The sequence below is a fragment of the Thalassophryne amazonica genome, chromosome 1, assembly GCF_902500255.1.
Source record: "Thalassophryne amazonica chromosome 1, fThaAma1.1, whole genome shotgun sequence".
Classification (NCBI taxonomy): domain Eukaryota; kingdom Metazoa; phylum Chordata; class Actinopteri; order Batrachoidiformes; family Batrachoididae; genus Thalassophryne; species Thalassophryne amazonica.
This window is the reverse complement of record NC_047103.1, coordinates 46,742,365-46,763,808: the sequence shown is the minus strand read 5'-3', so window position 1 is coordinate 46,763,808 and position 21,444 is coordinate 46,742,365. Positions and strand designations below refer to the sequence as shown.

General features: G+C 39.4%; 1 protein-coding gene across 1 annotated transcript in view; it reads right to left on the bottom strand.

Annotated features, from left to right (window-relative positions):
* Positions 1-2,788: 2,788 nt before the first annotated feature.
* Positions 2,789-21,444, bottom strand: part of flt3 (fms related receptor tyrosine kinase 3) — a 29,327-nt gene continuing 10,671 nt past the window's right edge. The window contains exons 4-24 of the mRNA XM_034169069.1: positions 21,131-21,255; positions 20,913-21,021; positions 20,676-20,806; positions 19,411-19,589; positions 17,706-17,844; positions 17,386-17,563; positions 17,119-17,219; positions 14,914-15,028; positions 14,619-14,818; positions 14,405-14,517; positions 14,186-14,318; positions 10,354-10,458; positions 10,151-10,261; positions 7,447-7,603; positions 7,249-7,361; positions 7,034-7,152; positions 5,497-5,619; positions 5,257-5,368; positions 5,071-5,170; positions 3,806-3,911; positions 2,789-3,631 (exon numbers count right to left, since the gene is read on the bottom strand). Of these exons, the coding sequence (XP_034024960.1) occupies positions 3,404-3,631; positions 3,806-3,911; positions 5,071-5,170; positions 5,257-5,368; positions 5,497-5,619; positions 7,034-7,152; positions 7,249-7,361; positions 7,447-7,603; positions 10,151-10,261; positions 10,354-10,458; positions 14,186-14,318; positions 14,405-14,517; positions 14,619-14,818; positions 14,914-15,028; positions 17,119-17,219; positions 17,386-17,563; positions 17,706-17,844; positions 19,411-19,589; positions 20,676-20,806; positions 20,913-21,021; positions 21,131-21,255 (2,797 nt within the window). The 3' untranslated portion in view covers positions 2,789-3,403. The remainder of the gene's footprint in view (positions 3,632-3,805; positions 3,912-5,070; positions 5,171-5,256; positions 5,369-5,496; positions 5,620-7,033; positions 7,153-7,248; positions 7,362-7,446; positions 7,604-10,150; positions 10,262-10,353; positions 10,459-14,185; positions 14,319-14,404; positions 14,518-14,618; positions 14,819-14,913; positions 15,029-17,118; positions 17,220-17,385; positions 17,564-17,705; positions 17,845-19,410; positions 19,590-20,675; positions 20,807-20,912; positions 21,022-21,130; positions 21,256-21,444) is intronic.

Below are 21,444 nucleotides of genomic sequence, written 5' to 3'. Positions count from 1 at the left end.
TGCCATTGAGTCATTGAATCATTTAGTCAGTGTGTCATTGAGTCATTGAGCCAGTGAGTCATTGAGTCATTGAATTATTTAATCAGTGTGCCATGGAGTCACTGAGCCAGTGAGTCATTGGGTTATTGAGCCACTGTGCCATTGAGTCATTGAATCATTTAGTCAGTGTGCCATTGAGTCAGTGTGTCACTGAGTCATTGAGCCAGTGAGTCATTGAGTTATTGAGCCACTGTGCCATTGAGTTATTGAATCATTTAGTCAGTGTGTCATTGAGTCAGTGAGTCTGTGCCATTGCGTCAGTGTGAGTTTGAGTCTGTGAGTCAATGACTCAGTGAGTTTGTAGATCCTTAAAATTTCTATAAGTCTGCAACAACCACGACTGGACTGGTTATCTGGCGTACCGGGCAAATCCCGCCGGGCCCTTGCGCATTTTGGGCCCCCTCAGGTCTGTCATTAAAAAATAAATGTATATAATTCTATTTTTTATTGATTGCGACGGTAAAAAATGACACATAGAAGCCCATTGGATGCTTCTCCTGAGGCACACTGGGCTAGTCCAATGAAATTCCTTGGTTCTCGAAGGCCCGCCCCTCCCTACAGGCCCCCACCTGACCCAAGTCATCACTCAAAGTTTTGGCTATTCGGTCCGAGCTCGAGTGGAGATCGGAGAGTTGTGCGCAAAATGGAGAAGCAAAAGAGTGGAGCTGAGAAGCAAAAGGAAAAAAGAAAACAGAAATTAAAAGACAACATAGCAAAATGTGCCAAAATCACAGATATGTTTAAAACCACAAGCTCAACCTCAGGTTCGGGTAGTGGGGCCGCCAGTCCGTCATTTCAAACTAGCCCGGGACCGGCGTTGAGAGCACAGGTGGTGGAGAGTGAGCAGGAGGAGGAGGAGGAGGAGACGGAGACGGAGAGAGACGTGACCCAAGCAGGGAGAGATTGAGGTTAGAATTCATCTCAACACTTGCTAGTAGCTAGCCAATGCAGTGTAGCTATTCACCGCTTTGGTGTTTCGTTTCCAATTTATTGCCTGAAACTAAGACTAAGTCGTCATCCTGACTTTCTCAAATCAGTCACAAACATGTACCTATTTGATTTATTTTCATACACTTTGACTTCTCTTGTATTGTTGCGCCAGCATATAGAACTCTTCCATTTGTCTTGAACTGACGACCTGTGCTGTGTGTCTAAAGTAATTGCTAGTGCGTGTTAGTTATGGCATCCCCCCCTTTCACTTTCTCAAATCCAACTAATATCTTATTTCTACTCTACTGCTTGTCGTGTGTTGTGCAACTATGATTTTATACAAATGTATTTTTGTAATCTTTTCCTTCTGTAATTGTTGTGTGGGCCGCCAGAAGAGGAGGTACTGCTGGCCCACCACCACCAGATGGCGCCCTGCCTGGAGTGCGGGCTTCAGGCATGAGAGGGCGCAGTCACCATGGACACAGCCGGGAGTGACAGCTGTCACTCATTATCTCACAACAGCTGTCACTCATCTGCACTTCATCTTGCCACTCCATAAAGACCGGACTTCATCTCCACCTCGCTGCCGAGATATCGTCTACCTTAGGAGGTAATTTGTTCTCAGCCATTGTTTTGTCTACCACAGACAGTGTTTGCTTGTGCTATTTTTGCAGTAGGTTTTGTGAGTGCTTGCAGCTGGAGGCTGGGTTGGACTGACGTCTTCACTCCAAACCTTTGATAAGTACACATACTACTGCACGTGCCAGCTTTCTGAATGAGAGGTGGAGGTGGAGTTACACCATTGTTGTTACTGGGTGTTCACACACCCACATCTGATTGTCTCTGCTCCTCGCCAGCAGTACCAGATCCGACACGCGGAGACGGTGGCCACCTGGGGTTTTCGGGACTTGGCGGCTCCAGTATTCTCCAGGTTCGGTGGCGGAGGAAATCGTGTGGTTCCGGTTCTTCTCAGGACAGACGTCCTCTATCCTCGAGCCTGCCCACACGTCACCTTTGTTAATTGACTATTGTACACATTCTGTAATCTGCTGTGTTTGGTTGTGCTTTTCACAACAGTAAAGTGTTCATATTTGACTCTTTCATTGTCTGTTCATTTACGCCCCCTGTTGTGGGTCCGTGTCACTACACTTTCACAACAGTAATGGCATGCCATGTCATTATCAAGACATCTCGTATTAAGTATTGGCTGCCTCGTGGCATGGTAGATGGATAGGTAAGAAGCCGACTAGCTGTGCTACTGTTTAGCAATCGCTGGTAGCCGTTCCAAGGTGGAGTAGCTACTGCCAGCCTGGTGAGAAGGGGCAGAAAGACATGCGTGATACGCTGTGGAATTGGCATAAAATATTTTTGGTTGTTATTAACATTCCATTCAGTAAGCTCACTGACAGTATCTCTCGACTGGAGCAATTGTAAGCTGAAAGTATGAAAATGTTTAACCTAGGAAATTATTACTAAGGGATTAATTTTATTCAGTAAGACTTAGAACATACAATAGCGGCCCAGATGGAGTTGTGCACAACACAGTCCTTTTCTTACTGTTTATTAACAGAAATCATATTTACCTCATGGCCTATGCAGCACAATTTCCCTACTGTTTCCATGTTATTCATATGACCATCTATATTTAAGGACATAATACATTAGGGAATTAGGAGTTGGAGCACCTGTGTGTGTGTGTGGTGCCTTAGCTTTGGTGTCAAATAATGCTCTGACTAGATTTGGTGTTCAACTTACAGTGTTGTGTGTGTTAGTGATATATTGCTTTGCTTAACCCTCGTAAGGTGTTTGGGTCTGTGGGATCCGTTTTCAGTTTTTGCTTAAGGAAAATGGTATGAATATATATGTATTTTTTTTTCGCATTGAGATTCACTGGCCAGGGCTCATATCAGGGCTCATAATCAGGGAAAAAAAAGTTAGTGACCTTATCCTCTTCTCTCTCACCCTCAAAAACATACATACACAGAACTTCACATACATTCTTCTTTAGCATATGCTTCCAGACATCATATATAGGCCTATATATATATCGTCTATATAACGGCGCTGGACCCTCAGGTGATCAAAAAGTGCCCGGGCCCTTTTCAGATGCCAGTCCAGCCCTGGCAACAACTACTGCATATTCAACCCAGAAAATTTGGGTGTTGATAGGTGCAGGTGAGGACCAATGAATCTCCTAGTATTTTGGGTTATGTTTAAATCTTTTGCTATGCAAAATAAAAAAGGCAACCAGGCCTATCAAGCTGCTTGTGAAGCTTCGTTCTAACCACAGCGTCCTGGTGGTCACTGAAGGGTACTGTTGGCAATACAAGCAATATACTGTATTTCCTGGCAGTAACAGTGACAGTAATATGCTAACAGATTAAAAATACAACAATAATGGTGTGAAAGCTGCCTTCAGTGAAGACATCGAGGCCTATGGTTCCATGCATTCAGTAGCAGGTGATCGCTCTGTACTGGGTGACTTCAGATATTTGTCTTCATCTGTGACCGTGTCTGATTCAACCACTGATGTTTTTGTCTGGCAGTACTCATTGGCTTGCTGAGATTTATTCTCATTTTGTTTTGTCAAGGCTTCAATGTCCAGAACGGCTGCCTCATTGTGGTGGTCAGTGGAGATTTGGTCTATCGTGTTATGGTAAAGCTGAAACAAAGCACAGGTCAGAGGTGAGGTGAGGAGATCAGCTTTTAACAACAATACCACTGGCAACTGAGGAACACAAAGTGGTGGCATTGTAATGTCCTCCTTCTAAATAAAGGTTCGATTCGACTGTTGCACACATATGTGGATGTTTAAGACATTCCTTCACACACTTACCTTCTCCTCCCTGTCGTTCAACTGCTTCGCCATAAAAGCCACCAGTGTGGAGAAAGAAGGACGGTTGTGCGGCTCCAGGGCCCAACAATCACACATCATGGCATAACTGCAGAACAAAGACATTGACGAAGGGGATAAAATATTTACTAATTTGGTGAAGACAGGGAGTGACTCAAAAGTAGTTGGAACTACTTTTGGTTCAGTTTTCCATTATCCACAGAATATTTGTTTGAACATCACTTTTTTAAAAAGTGTAATTACGGTGCAAATGAACAAATTCTCAAGTTGTCCAGGAGTGGATGCAACAGTGATTCTGAATTTGGCTTTTCTCAATATCTCATCTAAGACATACTTGAGTTTGATCAATGAATAGGAAGTTTAAGAAAATTAACAAACCAGAAAAAGCATGACTACAATTTCCTCTTAGTCACTGTGGTGGCCACCAAGGTCACCACGTAACCCGATCCCAGTGGGCATGTTCACAAAAGTAATCAGGTGGGAATTGTTTTATTAATTTTTTATTGAAGAAAAAGTAGGATTACAGCCCCTGTGTCCCATGGGATGTCACACCAGAGCTCTATAGAGCTCATAACCCAAACACATTAACAATTAAATCGAATGTTTCTACATTAGATTACTCCTTGTTTAGTCACTGGATTAAATTTTCCAAGTGGTATTTCAATCAATTAAGTAATTCATTCATTTATCAATCAATTAAGTAATTTATTCATTCATTCAATTTAGTGAACCCTATAAATTAAGATCTGGAAGATGTAATCTATTGGGAAGTGTGTAAATTTATTTGATGTATTTTATGCATATAAATATATAATCCAATATATCCACTCATTTTAGTACTGAATGTTAGATACCTGTGGCCTAGATGTTTAGAAACTCTTAGAAACTCATTAGCTCAGTTATGCACATTTAAAAATCGATGATGGTCATCTATTGCAATTACGGTAGTTCCATTTGATTTCTTGACCTCCTTGTAGACTTATCAACTGGAATCACCATCCTAGCTAATCTAGAAGTCAAGATATTTAGAAATCTGTATTTCAAGATTACTATATATATATATTTTTTTTAATCCAGGATGGGTGCCATACTGGCAGCTGAGAAAATCTAATAAAACATTTTTTGAGTTGGTGTTGTGTAAGGTTTTCAAAAGAATTTTATAATCCCCTAAAAAATTGTACCAAACACAGGGATTCTCATGAATACTGGCGAACTGTGTTTGTTGTATACACACTGCAAACACCCACACAGTGTCGTTGCTGTAATATGGACACTCCATCCTAAATCCTCTTTCAATCATGGAGTAGAATTTTTGATCCACCTTCATCCCTGGATATGGCGTCACACCTGAGACCAACAGAAAGGCAGATTTTCTTACATGTGCATCTTTTTAAGAGTAATTATTGCAGTGATGGCTTGTTTCTGGAGGCTACCGAGTGAGAAGATTTCCCAGAGGAGAACGCCATAAGCCCAGACGTCGCTCTGCACGGTGTACGTCCGTTGAAAGATGCTTTCTGGTGCCATCCACTTTACTGGCAAACGCACCTGCATGCACCATAAACCCACAAATCACTCAAATCTATCATGCTACATGTGTTAAAGACAAACCTACACTTCATCAAATAAACATCTTTATAAATTAAGATCACACAAGACTGGCGTGTGTTACATACATTTCCTCTCACGACGTAGTTGGAGTCACTGTCAATGTTTCGAGCCAGTCCAAAGTCGCCAATTTTCACAAGCCTGCCTTTTGTCACGAGCACGTTTCGAGCTGCCAGGTCCCGATGGATGCACTGCAGACGGCCAAGAGCAACAGTTTTGTTACAGCTACAGTGACCAGTAGTTTCCTTTCATAAAAAAATTATCTATCTATCTATCTATCTATCTATCTATCTATCTATCTATCTATCTATCTATCTATCTATCTATCTATCTATCTATCTATCTATCTATCTATCTATCTATCTATCTATCTATCTATCTATCTATCTATCTATCTATCTATCTATCTATCTATCTATCTATCTAATGAATCAACCTAATGAAGTGCTTCTGTTGAACTGGACTGATTCAAATAAATTACACAAGCAATATTTGCACCAACTTGCATTACAAATGTAATTAATTTCAGCGCTTTCAACTGATGCAAGTTATTTAGATTTTCTCTTTTTTAAGTCCACTACAGTCCAACAATATATGCCAATGCACAGGGATGGACAGTATTTATGATAAATGTATTTAAAACACAAAATGCTTTTTGTCCATTTAAAAAATTACTAATTGAATGAACTCAATTCGATTTGGGGCAGGGTTTCCATCCAATAAATATGTATTTAATGCATATGTAAATCAACTCACTCACTCACTCACTCACTCATCTTCAACCGCCTACTCCAGTTAAGGGTCATGTGGGGCTGGAGCCCATCCCAGCAGTATATGTAAATCCAGCTCAATTAAATTAAGTTGTATTGTGTGGATGTACTTTGTTTGAGTTGGGGCTACACATATTAATTGGATGGAAATCCTGCTCCAAACTGAATACAGAAATTAAGTTGTGTGTAATAATGTGAAATGACACATCAAAATAGTATGGAACACATGAAGAAAGAGAGGTGTAAAAAGGCATGGAAAGCCAATACACCAGTTGAAATCTATCACTAATCAGAAAGCAGTCCTGTCCCTTGTCAGTGCTAATTAATATCAGCTGGTTCAGTCCCAACTGATGGCCTATAAAAGGGTGTCTCAGTAACTTGAATCCAAGAGCAAATCTATGGAAAGAACTAAAGATCAAAGTTCATAGAGGAGGTGCACAGAACTTTCAAGATTTGAAGACTGTTGACTGTTGAAGACCTGTGTGAAAGAATGGGCCAAAATCACACCCGAGCAACACATGCTACTAGTTTCTCCATACAGGAGTGGTCTTGAAGCTGTCATTACCAACAAAGGCTTTTGTGTATTAAATAAATTTTAGTAAGCGTGTTCAATATTTTTCCCCTGTGTCATTCCATTTTATTACACATAACTTAATTAAAAAAGTGCTTCTACTGGGCTGATTCAAATGAACTTAAGTAATATTTATGACAACTAAATATCAGTGTTACCAGCTGAAGTGATTTATTGAGGGTTTCTTTTTTAGTGTAGATTAAAGCAGAGTTTGCACAATATGACCCCTATAATTGGATAAAAAAAAAGCCATTTTTGACTTACATTCTTGGAGGAAAGAAACTCCATGCCCTTGGCCACCTGGTAGGCAAAGCTCAACAGGTCATCAAAGGTCAGAGCTTGTAGGTCTGTTTGGTCTTCAGGTTCTTCATAGATCTCTGGGTCTGGAGATCAAATGGGACCAACATCAGTCTCAGCTCAGACATATTCCACATGGGCTTTAATGAGTTCGAATGACTGGTATATTCTAAGACTCAGACCTTCATAGCCATCCATGGTACTGGAGCTCAGGGTGAGAAGGGCGATGTTCTCATGCCCCCTCGTGACACAACTGAACATGGGCACATAGGGGTCCACTGATGTTTCACGCTCACTGAGAAACCAAATTCAGAGTCATCGTACATTTCTTCGCTTCTGGTTAAACACTCTTTGTTTCTGACTTTCCCGTATGTTCCCACCTGGAGCCTTTGCTGCTCTGCAGATTGTGGTACAGGTTGCTGAAGCGGTCGTTGTTGAAAGCATCAGTCACAGACTTGTGGTAGCGCACACTGTTGTTCTTCAGATAGTTTTGCAGGTCTCCATAGTAGCAGTACTGGAAAATCAGGTATATTGGTCCTACAAGTAAACACATTATCAAATGTGTCAAATATCCACTTTACGTGGGACTGTTTTGCTTACAAAAATATGAGTACATCAATTCTATATATTCTGTGTATGTTGTATTTATTAATGTTGTAGCTGGATGACTTAAAGCTTATGTAGTAATTGTAATACTGTGAGATGCCCAGAATTAGACTGGACTCTGCACTTCTCTCCATCCTGAGGTTTCTATTTTCTCCTCCCATTGAATGAACAGTAGATTCCAATGATACCTGTCTAAAAAAAGGAGCAATCTGACTGAATGACACAAAATGACATAAAGAAGCAATCAAATATTGATCATTTGATCTGATGGTTTGGTTGTAACCTAGCAGCTGAGCCACATGCACACTGTAAAACAATTCCCCACCATTTCTACAGCAAACAAATGGCAGCTGTGGTTGCCATGATTCTTAAAGAAATATAGTAAAAATGCCTATTTAAATATGGTATAATAAATATGGTATATAGCTTTTTTAACTTACAAAAAATGTTAACATTTTAGAACGGTAAATCAAACAACACTTTCCCCCAAATGAACATTATTATGCTGTTTTAAGCTAATTATTTTAGTAGAATTGAAATGCAGTTTGGCAATTCCATAAAAAAATGGAAAATGACCAGACAAAAAATATTTTATTTTCAGCTATAGATTCTGAAAAAGGGTGCAACTTATATCACTTTACAATACAACTTGAATTCATTAGGAAATGCCCCTTTCCCACATAAATTTTGACAGTCAAATGATTAATTAAATTGGTTTGTTATCAGTTTTTGCCAGATTTTTACATTTGATTTTTTTTTTTTTTTTTGGTTTGGCATATGTTCTTATGACATGTACCTCTAGAAAGGTCAGGCATGTAGGGGAGTGAAAACAGTTTCCTCAAATTTTCTAAAACCTTTTAAATGCAGAAATGCATGAAAAGGTGTAACTTGATGTAAAATTGTCAATAATTGGATTATTCCATCTTTTCCTAAGCAAATCAGTAAAACTTTTTTTATCTGCAAGTTGTGTTAATGAATCAGATGTAACGTCCGTTACGTAAGGTCCTTAACATTACAACCCTGAAACCAGTGCTGCCAAATGCTTCACTATTTGTTCTCTTCTGCAGTCAGAATATTAGCAAGCCTACTCCCCCTATATATAGAGTTCACAATTATGAATCCTTAGTTTTCAGAGAATTTGAAATAAAGTTTGAGCAAATTTTCATGTCTTTTTCTTGTAACATCTGTCACATATTTTTGTTTTCATAAAAAAAAAAAAAAATAAACAAATAAACAAAAAAATCAGAAGCATCACTGGATACCTTTTTTCCCTGCCTAAATACCTCAAGACCTCAACTATGGCCACACACAAGATTAGAGACGTATGGCTTCAACTTTTAGCGTGAGACTGGTTCTTACAAATGTAACGTCCGTCAAGGTGGAATTGCTCAGTTGTCACTTATTGAACATTGAATCTCATTCAATGAGATTTTGTTGTAGGGCTTTAATTTTGTTCAGGCCTACCACACGAGGTTTGGAATGGCCTCCATATTTTGACCTGGTTTTCCCTAACACAAAACCAACTGCCCTTAGGCATCGTAAAACCTGGGATATTTCGCTTGGGAGACAAGCATGCTCAATGTGCTGTCACACGATAGTAGGTACTCTAAAAATGTAATGAATTGTATATCGTCATATAAACACAATGTTACTCCTCATATTAACATACAAAGAGTTCTGAAAAAGAAATCATGTCTGTTTAGAGTTGAGTAGGTATCTATCAATAGGATAAAACAGATTCTGCAGTTCATTACATTTTCAGACTAATTCACACTATGTAACACATTGGTGGTACATGCAATTAGTGTACTTGCTTCCCAAAAAGACTGCTATCCTCAGTTCAAGACTTCCCTGTTCTCTGTTTGCAAATTACATTGGGTTTATACCATAAAATTTGCAGTTTTTCTGTAAAGGTATTTACTTATGTTTACTGTCTTTTTTACAGAATTATTCTGGCCACTATAACTGCCAGTTTTGTCCCTGTAAACAAATTGTTTTTAATTCATTAATAACTTTTTAAACAGAGCAGTAACACTGTGGTTTAACTATACTTAAACTATGTTGTTTACCCTTATTGTCAAAATGTCAGACAAAAGCTGACCCTTAATCTATGAGTTTATTACATGTTATTACACCCACCATTGTACTTTTCAATGAAAATTACAATGTGTTTTTAATACTGTTTTTGTTCTGCCATTTAAAAGTTCTTTTTATAACTGAAATGCAGTATTTCCAAGTAACTGAAAATGGCCGAGTTAATTTCATCAGTATTTTTCAAATTAGCTGCAATTAAAAGATATATGCACGACAAATTTCAAATTAAGTTCTAAAAATTGGTTATTTTTCAGCACATGAACAAAAAAAATTGAAAGGTCTTTTTTCCTTTTAGTTATGCAGACCTATTCAGTTTACAGTGTGGAAATTTCCATTTGTGATCAGTTGTATTTTTTATGCAGGTTTGGGTTTAGCTAAAAGTACCTGAGTCTGTGCACGCTCCAAGCAGATTAACAATGTTGACATGTTGACCGATGTGAGTCAACATCTTGAGCTCTGACATCAAAGCCTCCTTCTCCGCTGCCTGATATTTCTCTGCACAACCAAACATAAGCTCAATTAACCTTATTGAAACGCTACATGATATTTTGCATTGTATTAGGAGAATAAATATATTGCACACTCGCCTTTCAGCATCTTGACCGCCACCTGATGTGAGACGCCAGGACTGTTGATGCCATAAGCTGTTGCCTGGATGACCATGCCAAATGCACCAGAGCCCAGTTCCTTACCTGGTTAGGACACAGTAACATTATCAGTATAAGTGTGATCATATCTGATCATGTCAAACTGTAATGGACATTAGGTCCAACCTCAGTTATCCAGTGTAATAAACACCAGAGCAGAGCTTCTGACATAGGTGCCAAATCTGGATTTATTTACGAACAAGCAGTCATGTAACACATATGCCCTCACTGTCTTTTCTTTAAAATCAAGGTATGTGCATTAGTTTTTTAGTTATTGACAACACGCCCTGCAAAGTTAAAGCTAAATTTAATCTGCATCAGTGGATCAGCTCAAACTCACAAGCAAATCAGTGCTACTAACTTCAGCTAACTTTGAAAACCATTAGCAGACCAATTAGCTTAGCTCCACCAACATTAGGTCTGCTAGCATTTTTTAAAATAAAGTTTATGGTCAAAAACATTTGTAAACCCTAAACCATTTGTAAATCCCACTGAAGCTTATACGCTAATAAAAAACAATAAAAAGGGCACATATTCGGAACATACAAGGTCTGTCCAAAAAGTAACGGACCTTTTTATTTTTTTCAAAAACTATATCGATTTGAATCACGTGTGATTGCATCAGCCAAGCTTGAACCTTCGTGCGCATGCATGAGTTTTTCCACGCCTGTCGGTTGCGTCATTCACCTGTGGGCAGGCTTTGAGTGAGCACTGGTCCACCCCTCCTGTCGGATTTCTTTTGTCTGAGAACTTGCTGAGAAACTGCTGCTTTGCTCCATGAAATTTTTTTCAGAAACTGTTAGAGACAGGCAGTTGGAAACCATTCGATAGATTCAGTTGGATATCGGTGAAGATTCTGTCGGCGTCATGCGGATTATGGACTGTTAAAACCTTTTTAAAGATGGCCCACAGCGGCGGAGGGCGTGTGGCGCGCTGAGCGGCCATTCGACAGGCTGGATCGACCAGATCATTTCTAAACTGAATGCTGTGTTGATCTGGGACATCATGTGACTACCACAGAAATGGCAACAGAGCTGGACATAGCACTTTTGCGGCACATTCCACTGTTACAGCAGATTTTGTAATGAAAGACGTGCGGAGGATTTCGCGTGTCGGCACGAAGCAGCTCAGGACGCGCAGCAAAAAAAAAAAAAACACCTCCGTGTTGGAAACCATTCAGAAGATTCAGACGGCTTTCGATGGCTTTCAGTCGAGTGAGTATCTGAGAAATTGTGTAACAGCTGGACATGCCCCAACATGTCCTGTGAAACTTCCAAGATGGAGGTGTTTTTTTGCTGCGCGTCCTGAGCTGCTTTGTGCCGACGCGCGAAATCCTCCGCACGTCTTTCATTACAAAATCTCCTGTAACAGTGGAATGTGCCGCAAAAGTGCTATGTCCAGCTCTGTTGCCATTTCTGTGGTAGTCACATGATGTCCCAGATCAACACAGCATTCAGTTTAGAAATGATCTGGTTGATCCAGCCTGTCGAATGGCTGCTCGGCGCGCCGCGTGCCCTCCGCCGCTGTGGGCCGTCTTTAAAAAGGTTTTAACAGTCCATAATCCGCGTGACGCAGACAGAATCTTCACCGATATCCAACTGAATCTATTGAATGGTTTCCAACTGCCTGTCTCTAACAGTTTCTGAAAAAAATTTCATGGAGCAAAGCGGCAGTCTCTCAGCAAGTTCTCAGACAAAAGAAATCCGACAGGAGGGGTGGACCAGTGCTCACTCAAAGCCTGCCCACAGCCGAATGACGCAACCGACAGGCGTGGAAAAACTCACACATGCGCACGAAGGTTCAAGCTAGGCTGATGTAATCACACGTAATTCAAATCCATATAGTTTTTGAAAAAAATAAAAAGGTACAATACTTTTTGGACAGACCTCGTATTGTGCTATTTTGGGATGACCTTTCACTGCTATGCTGATGATACTCAGTTATACATGCCAATAACTGCTGGCAATCTCCTCCACATAAAATCCTTAGAAGATTGCCTTGCATCAGTGAGAACTTGGATGTCTAGCAATTTCCTACTTTTGAATGATGGTTCTTGGTCCATTAATACATCTGCATCAATTTGACCAGCTAACGCTTAGCCTAGGATCGTGTCATACATCACACTGACAAAGTGAGGAACCTTGGGGTAATTTTTCATCCTATGTTGTCCTTTGACCTCCACATTAGAGATATTATGAGGACTGCTTTCTTCCACCTGTGAAATATAGCAAAGATTTGTCCCATCCTGTCTATGGCTGATGCTGAGACCCTGATTCATGCATTTGTTTCTTCTAGATTGGACTACTGCAATATTCTATTTTCTTTTCTATCACAGTCCAGCATTACGTGTCTCCAACTGGTTCAAAATGCTGCTGCCAGACTCTTGACACGAAGCAGAAAGTTTGACCACATTACACCCATTTTGGCATCTCTTCACTGACTTCCTGTCCCTGTGAGATCAGATTTTAAGGTTCTGCTACTAGTCTATAAAACTGTTCACGGACTGGCACCTCCCTACCTAGCTGACCTAATTAAACCTTACGTACCGGCCCGGGCTTTGCATTCTCAGGGTGTAGGACTGCTTTGTGTCCCTAGGGTGAATAAAAAGTCTGCAGGTCACCGATCATTCTCTTATCGTGCCCCTGTTCTGTGGAATGATCTCCCACAGAACTGTAGAGACTTTCAAGTCCAGACTTGAGACGCACTTATTTTCCCTTTCGTATGGCTAGTATACTGGCATAGTATGTTATTATGCTTTTTACTCTTGTAATTCATTTTATTAGGAAACGGAGCGGGCTTTGGCCTCAACTTTATCTAAATTCTGGGTCTTTTAGTGAAGCTTAAGGGTAGTGGCCGGCGATCACCTTAGTATTTCTTTTGTTTTTCTTGTTACTTAATGCTGATAAATTATACTGTATTTGTTGTCTTTCTGATGCCTGATTCTGCTTTTTCTTCTCTCTGTTTGAGGTGCAGCTGCATCCAGAGATGGGTGTGGTGTCTGCTTTTGAAACCCTCCTGTCTTGTGCACCAGCAACATTTCCTCTATATTGTTTTTTGAACTGTTTTGTAATTTGTGTTGGTAGCATGGCCCAAGCAGAGGGTCACCCCTTGGAGTCTGGTCTGCTTGAGGTTTCTTCCTCAGAGGGAGTTTTTCCTTACCACTGTTGCTCTGGGGGTTGGTAAGGTTAGACCTTACTTGTGTGAAGCGCCTCGAGGCAACTTTTTTGTGATTTGGCGCTATATAAATGAATATAAGTTGACATGGAAATTAAAAAAAATATGTGTGCATTTTTATTTCTTAATACTTATTATTTAATACTTTCTGTTCTGTGAATAAACCTTATGTTGAATGCAAAAACCCCCCTGCTTTATTTAATATGTTCATTGAATTATTTATGGACATCTTGATCATCATCTGAACTTGACAACCCTTTTGGGAACCTCCATGAATGCACTTCAGCATACTAAAATTTCAGCTCTTTAGGTCTGTTTTTCTGGATTTTAGAACCAACAGAACCAAGCTAAAGCTAAATTCAGTTCATAAAATTTAGCAATAGCTTCACTGTTCAGCTGTTTCTTGGTTTAACTTTGTCATATTTAAGCCTTCAGTGGGCGGCACCCACCACTGCTCTACATCCAGATCTAACAATATATATATAGAGTTTCACAAAACTGTTCCATTAGTTTTCAAGTATTCCTGCTAAACATAAAACTAACATAATTTTTAGAGTGGAGGTAATAAAATGGTGCAGCAAGTTATTATTATTCATACCTAGTTCCAGGTTCTCTCTGGGAAACTCCCATTTTTTGTCATATTGGAAGTCCTTGAAGTTGATGTAGATGTAATCATTATCATTTGGTCCAACCATCTGGATCATCTGAAGCTGAGGCTGATACTTAGGTTTCTATTAGGAAACAAAGTGTCTTGTCTTTATGAGAGTTTTGGTTTGCATGTGTGTGTACATGTGCAATACAGTATATGTATATATACCTTCTTGCTGACAAAGTACACAAGCACCAAGCTGACTGCTGTCAGAGCAAGAAGCAGGAACAAACTGCCTACTTTCAGAACCATTAAGTCGTCTTCAGTTTGATCTGAAACACCTGAGAAAAGTGTTGAATAAACAGCAGATTCCACTGATTGTGGTCTCAAGAACTGAACAATCTGACTGAAACATTTTGTTCTTTGAAACAGATCTGACTACCTCTGTAGGGTTTGGGTTCTGTCGGGCGAACGTACATTGGGTCGCTGCACCAGGAGCCAAGTGAATTTGTGAGACAAAACTTTAATTGTGATGCAGCAAGTTTGGTGCTCAGTGAACTCTTGATTGTCTTGTTACAAGACTGATCAAAGTCTGTTTGTGAGGACTTTGGTAGCATTTCCCAGTTAGAGTCGGCATTCCAACTGCAAAAAGATAAAGCAGGGACATAAGGGAACATGAATCTGACAAAGCCATCGTTTATACTGTGACGTGTGAAGAGCCTCAGTTGAAATCATACCTGTTGTTGGACGACGAACGAGACATCCAATAATAAGTTGCTGGCACAGGACTTGAAGTCTCACAGGTGAAATCATCACCAATATTGTTAAAACTGCATTGGAAATGTGGCTCATCTATGAACAAATATGTTGTCAGTGAACAAATAGCATCAAGTATACTGGTAGAAAACATTTTTTAAGGGATAAATTGTACACATTATATATATATATATATATATATATATATATATATATATATACTTTTTTTAGTTTTTACAATATTCTGGTAGCTGGAGTTGACAGAATATTTCTGAACAAAAAATATGGCACAATGTGTAAATACTTTTACAGAACAACCTGTAAATTTTATGATATAAAGCTTCTGTAATTTGCAAAAACAATAAATAAAAAATGAATTGCATTTTAAACCAGGAAAGCAACAGTATTTTTGTTAAACTAACATTATCATTGTCATGCTGTTTTTAAACTATTTCTGTAAAATTTAAATGCAGTTGTTACTTATTGTAAATAGTAAGTCCCTTCGGCTGCTCCCTTGTTTGCACTCGGGGTCGCCACAGCAAATCCAAGCTGGATCTGCATGTTGAATTGGCATAGGTTTTACGCCGGATGCCCTTCCTGACGCAACTCCACATTACATGATATCCCATAATTTACTGAGATTTTGTTTTGCTTCTCTCATTTTGCTCTTCCTTCAGCTTTACATATTTTTTATTGTATTTGTTTTTACAGAATTATTCTGGCAACCACAGGTGCTGGGCTTTTTTCTCATAAAAACTACATTTTTTAATTAAATTTAATTAATTAATTAATTAATTACTTTTACAGAGTATGTAACTTTTTTCCAAAATATATTAATGTTACATATGTCACAAAAGTCTAAAATGAGCTGCTTTGAGTCAAACTTGTTTTTACATACAGTCAGGTTTTTGTTAAATTAACATTATCATTATTATGCTGTTTTTAAACTAATTTCTGTAGAATTTCAATGAAGTTGTTATTGTATATTATGTCCCATTCATTGAGATTTTGTTGTGGTGCTCTCATTTTGTGCTTCCTTTAGCTTTACATATTTTTCATTGTATATGTTTTTACAGAATTATATTGGCAACCACAACTGCCGGGATTTTTTTCTCGTAAAAAATACAGATTTTTTTTTTGTGTGTGTGTGTGTGTGTGTTTTACTATTTTGTGTTTTGATTTTTTTTTGTGTGTGTTTTTGTTTTTTTTTAACATATGTCACAAAAATCTAAAATGAGCTGCTTTGAGTCTAACTTGTGTTTATAGTCGGGTTAATAAATATTTGGACAGTGATACAATTTTTGTCATTTTGCTTCTGTACACCACTACAATGGATTTGAAATGAAACAATTAAAATGTGGTTGTAGTCCAGACTTCCCACTTTAAACCAAGGGATTTAACAAAAATATTGCAGAAACATTTAGGAATTACAGCTATTTTTTGCAGTTTGCTAGGACACATGGGAGGCAAGAGCCTAGGTTTTCATATGTGAAGGTCCTACTCTGTTCGACTCCACCATGAAGCTTTGACTGGTGACACCACAGGGAAAACCTACATTGTCTTCCAGTTTCTCCAGTCACATCCACAGAAGCTTCTTTCTGAACCATCAACATCAACAGCTTCCCTCACGCCACTCCTTCTTGCACAGTTACTTAGCTTTGACAACTGCCTACTCCAGACAAATTTACATTATAGTAGTACCATGCTGTTTGTGTATCTTAATGATTGATGTAAATGAAGCCCAACACATATTCATTGACTTGGAAATGTTCATGTATCCATCCCCTGACTTGTCAAAAGAAGTCTTGTCAAAGTGATGATTTGGCTGAACATTTATCCTTGTATTTAGTTTGTATTATGGTCTTTGAAAACTGAGATACTGTAAGTAAAAATGGCTATCATTCCTAAATGGTGAATGTGACATTTCTGTTAAATCCCTTGAAATAAAGGTGAATATCTATGTTGCAACAACATCTTGATTGTTTCACTTCAAGTCTGTTGTGCTGGTGTACAGGGACAAAATCACCAAAGAATTGTGTCACTGTCCAAATACTTATGGACCTCGCTGTATGTCATCATAATTGTATTTTTGTAGGATTTTTGGAGCTGTCCATAAATGTAAAAGAAAGACAAAAATCCATTTTGTACAATGTGCCACTTTTAACTGAACACCAGAGACGTGTTACCTGCCACACACACTGACATGACCTTTGTTTCTTCCCGTCCTCCAGCAAGAACGTGTAACTTATATTCTCCCGTTTTGAGTTGACCACATAGCATTACAGTCCTGAAACAACAACAACGCTATAATAAGCAGTGTCTTATGAAACTATCTGCAAGTTACAGTATGTCTGTTTCATTACACGTGCTGCAGACCGAAATCTGCTGATTGTCAGTCTGCAAATACAAAACCTTTAACCCTGAGCTACAACAATATTGTTGTATGCACTTACCTCTGTTTTGTTACCCAAGATTCCTCCTTGCACTTCCTCTTTTGTTCATCAGGAGCCTCCCAGGTGCAGCGCTGGAGCGCAGGGTGGTAGGACAATCTGGCCTGCAAACAGGAGCTGTCTACATTTGTCGTTAAAACTGTGTGCGTGTCATTCAGCTGCACCGACAAGATGCTCTTGCCTGAGACGGCACAAGAATGAAACCAGTCAAATGAAATTAATAACAACTGGACCTCTCTTTCAGATTGTGCATGAATATTGCCTACTTGAAATACAGACAGAAATATACTGTATATGAAATGAAAGGGGACTGATATACAAACCCGAGACATTAATGTGAACAGATTTCATTTCATTTCCGGGAGTCCTGCAGGTATACATGCCGCTGTGTTTCACACCAAGTGATTCGATGAACAGGTAGGCCATCTGATAACCGCCATGTGAATCATTTTTTATGCAGATCTGGGAGGCAAACATTGATCAAGACAGGAACTATTCAGTGTTTGTGTGAAAACAGATCACTATAATTTGAGAAACATTTGTTTTTGTACATGTTTGTTTATTCCACTCCTCCTGGGACAGTTTCTGCTGTGTGTATGTAAGTTGACCCCAGAATTAGACTGAAGGAGTTTGAAATGTGAAAATTTTGGTTCATCTGTCTGTTCCCCTTCTCCTCTGAGACCCTTTGGCTGATTTCCACTAAACTTGATAACTGGATGACAGTCAGTCCCAGAATTGCCCTTAAAGGGTTTCTTTTTTCAATGGTCAAGGTGATTGGCGTCAACGGTCAAAATTCTGTTTTTTTTTTTTTTTTTGCTTTTTTTTTGTCAACCAAACTTGGCACACACTGAAAAAGGAAATCAACTTTAAAAGATGTTTCAATTTGTAACACCTGAATGAATTAAGTTGTTTGAACTTAAGTTAGTTCGTCATTCATTTGGCTGCTCCTGGTTCATGTTCGGGGTCGCCAGAGCGGATACAGCCAGATCCGCATTAGTAATTGGCACAAGTTTTACACCGGATGCCCTTCCTGACGCAACTCCAGTTTTACTTGGAGAAACACACACAGCCGCTGGTGTTCCAAAGAGGTCTCCCATCCAAGTACTAACCAGATGCTGCACTGCTTAGCTTCTGAGATCCAACAGGATCAGGCTGACACAGAGCAGACCGGCTGCTTTGAACTTAAGTTAGTAAGTTAGATAAACTCTAACTTCAAACAACTTAACTCATTCAGGTGTTACCAGATGAAACAATTCATTTAGGTTGGTTCAACTACTCTCTTTTCTTCAGTGTAGGTGGGTTCTAAAATTGTCCAGGTGACACCACATATACCAAATGTCAATCACTGGGGTCAAGCTTTTGGGGAGCAAAAGTCAAAATTTAAGTTTTTCAATAGCAAACCTGGCACACACAGAGGTGGGTTCCACAGTTTTCCAGCAAGGACAAATTTGCACTCTAAAAAAGGAACTGCTGTCTCAACAAGAAAAATTGTTGTAACAATTTGCATAGTTTTTTAAAGTTATTTCAACTTTCAACTGAGTTAATGCCACAAGACTTGTCTCATTATGTTAAAACAACTTTAAAAAAAAAACAATGCAAATTGTTACATCACTTTTCATTTTTTAGAGTGTGCCAAAAGTCAGTCATTGTAGCCAAGTTTGCATCTGCCTGTCTGTTGGTTTAATACTCCCCAGTCCTTTTGCTAATTTCTACTCATTTTGGCATGTCACAGAAAGTTCTCCCCAAATTACCTGAAAATAATTAATTTTGTTCAAGGTCAAGGTCAATTAATTACATTAACAACTCCATTTGGACCAAATGTGGCAGCCAACCAACTAGATTCAGAACTGCTCTGGCAGTTTTGATTGACAGAACTCAATCACATCAGTGAAGGTCAAGGTCATTGGGGTCAAATGTCATTGCACTTACTGTCTTCATGCCTATGGGTACAATTATCTAGTTTGTGAAAACTGGAAGAAATCAAAGAGAATGATGACAGGGTCGCGGGTCTCATCATACTCAGTGTACCTCCTTCTTTATGTTGTCATTGCAGCCGAATCTGGTGGCATCCAGTGTTTCACCGCGTCTCTCCCACACTGGGTGCGGAGGCTGATACTTTTTAAATCGGCAGCGAAGCAGTACAGTCTGCCCGGGGCTCACAGTCACGTTGGACACCTCATTGTTTGTCAAAATGTTGTTCCCTAACTCTGAAAACAACAAAGACTGTGTGGTCAGGTCTTTTTTTCTCAAGCACACAGTTTTGTTTGTGAGCGAATATTTGAACTGGACTGCTACACTCACTTGCCCAGTTCCGGATCATTGCCAGTTCCGGATCACTGCTGTAGTTTTTGCGCCGCCGTTTCTCGTAATCAGCACGAATAAGCTAATACTTGGTACCAATGGAAAGACTGATGTTTTGTCTACAAACGACCACAAGCTCGACCGGATCCGGCCATCTTTGTGATCAGCAGAGGAATCAAAACATCCCGGTGTCTGTGGTGTGCGCGCTTTTTCTCACTCACTCATTCCTGTAAGTTTGAAAGTAACGATCTCTAAAACGTTGCAAAGGTGAGTTAGCCATTAGGTGTTTTGGTTCTAGAGTGGGAAAATACTTACTTACTTGGGTAGAAAATGTCAGTGTGTTATGTCTTGCTGTTTAATTGCTGCACGCATTTATCTCCGACGTGAAAATTTGCCGGTTGCGGATCAATGAAGTAGCAGCCTCGTGTCTGTAGTTGTGAGCCATGTGTACTTTAGGGGTCATCTCAAAATCACGAATGGGAATGAATGTGGGGGCTTTTACTTTTTAATTCTGGAGAAATCTCACCTCCACACTTCATTTTTTGCTCGTAAAAACATATAACGGCGCCTTTCGAAACTAAGTAAATTCTCATTTAATAAGTATAATTTCAAACATTTTATGTTCAAAACACATTCTCGGGCACAGTGTGTATCATTCTGCATTAGAAGTGCTCCAGCCAGATGCCAGGAATGCCCCCAAAGTGACACAGAGTGTCGTGATCCAGAATCGGCAAAAGTGATCCATTTCTGGCAAATATTTGCACCACACATAATGTGGCTTCACACTTTAAGTAGAAGCGCTACACCATCCAGACATTTTCAGCTAAATAACATCCAAAAACCCAATACAACAATACACAATTAAAGGACATTCAGTTGCATTATGGCTCTGTATAGCGGGACTTTAAAAAAGGTGATCCGGAACTGGGCAACCATCTGTACTCCTTCTAGGTGAGTGGAAACGACATCATTTCTTATAACATATGAATTACCGTAGTCATACAGCTGGGTGCATCCTTCTCCTTCAGCATTAGCTGCACAGCACATCACTGCTTTATTACTATATCTGCTGCTGCTTATCGTGCTCCCACTGGGTTCAGGGGCCTTTCTCCTCTCATAGTTTCTGTGCACAGCAAGACAAGACAGAGTTATGTAGCTGTAGAGCTCCTGTACAGACATATGATCTGTGTTTTTTTTAAACGTGCTTCCAACTGTAGTACTTTTCTTACCCTGCCCATTGAATTGTGGGTGTTGGGCATCCCTCTGAGGTACACTGGAACACAGGGGAAATATCGGGCTCATTTACTTTGGTCAGTTTAAGATGTGGCACTGTGGGTCCTTCAAGACAACATATAAATAAATCACACAACAGAAGCATTTATTGATCTGAAACAGTGATTATTTGCTGGAAGTGAAGGCATTGAGAATTTAGACAGCTATTACTCACTCATTTCAAAAAAGAGAGACACCAACAATAAGGATCTGCTACCAGTCTGGCTTTCACAGCTCAGTATGTAGTCCCCAGAATCTTTTTCCAAAAGTGGTGGCAAGACCATGAAGTGACTCCCATTACTGTGAGAGTAAAAGAAAAGCTGATTGTTTGTTTTTGTACGATATATTTGAGTTTTACATTGAATGAATTGTAATTTGTAAAAATCTTATACTAGTATTATGATCCCCCCCCAATTGTCTCCTGAGGGAGTTGTTTCAGACATGTGAAACTGGGTGGAGGCCCTTAGGAAGACCAAGGAATCTAGTCCC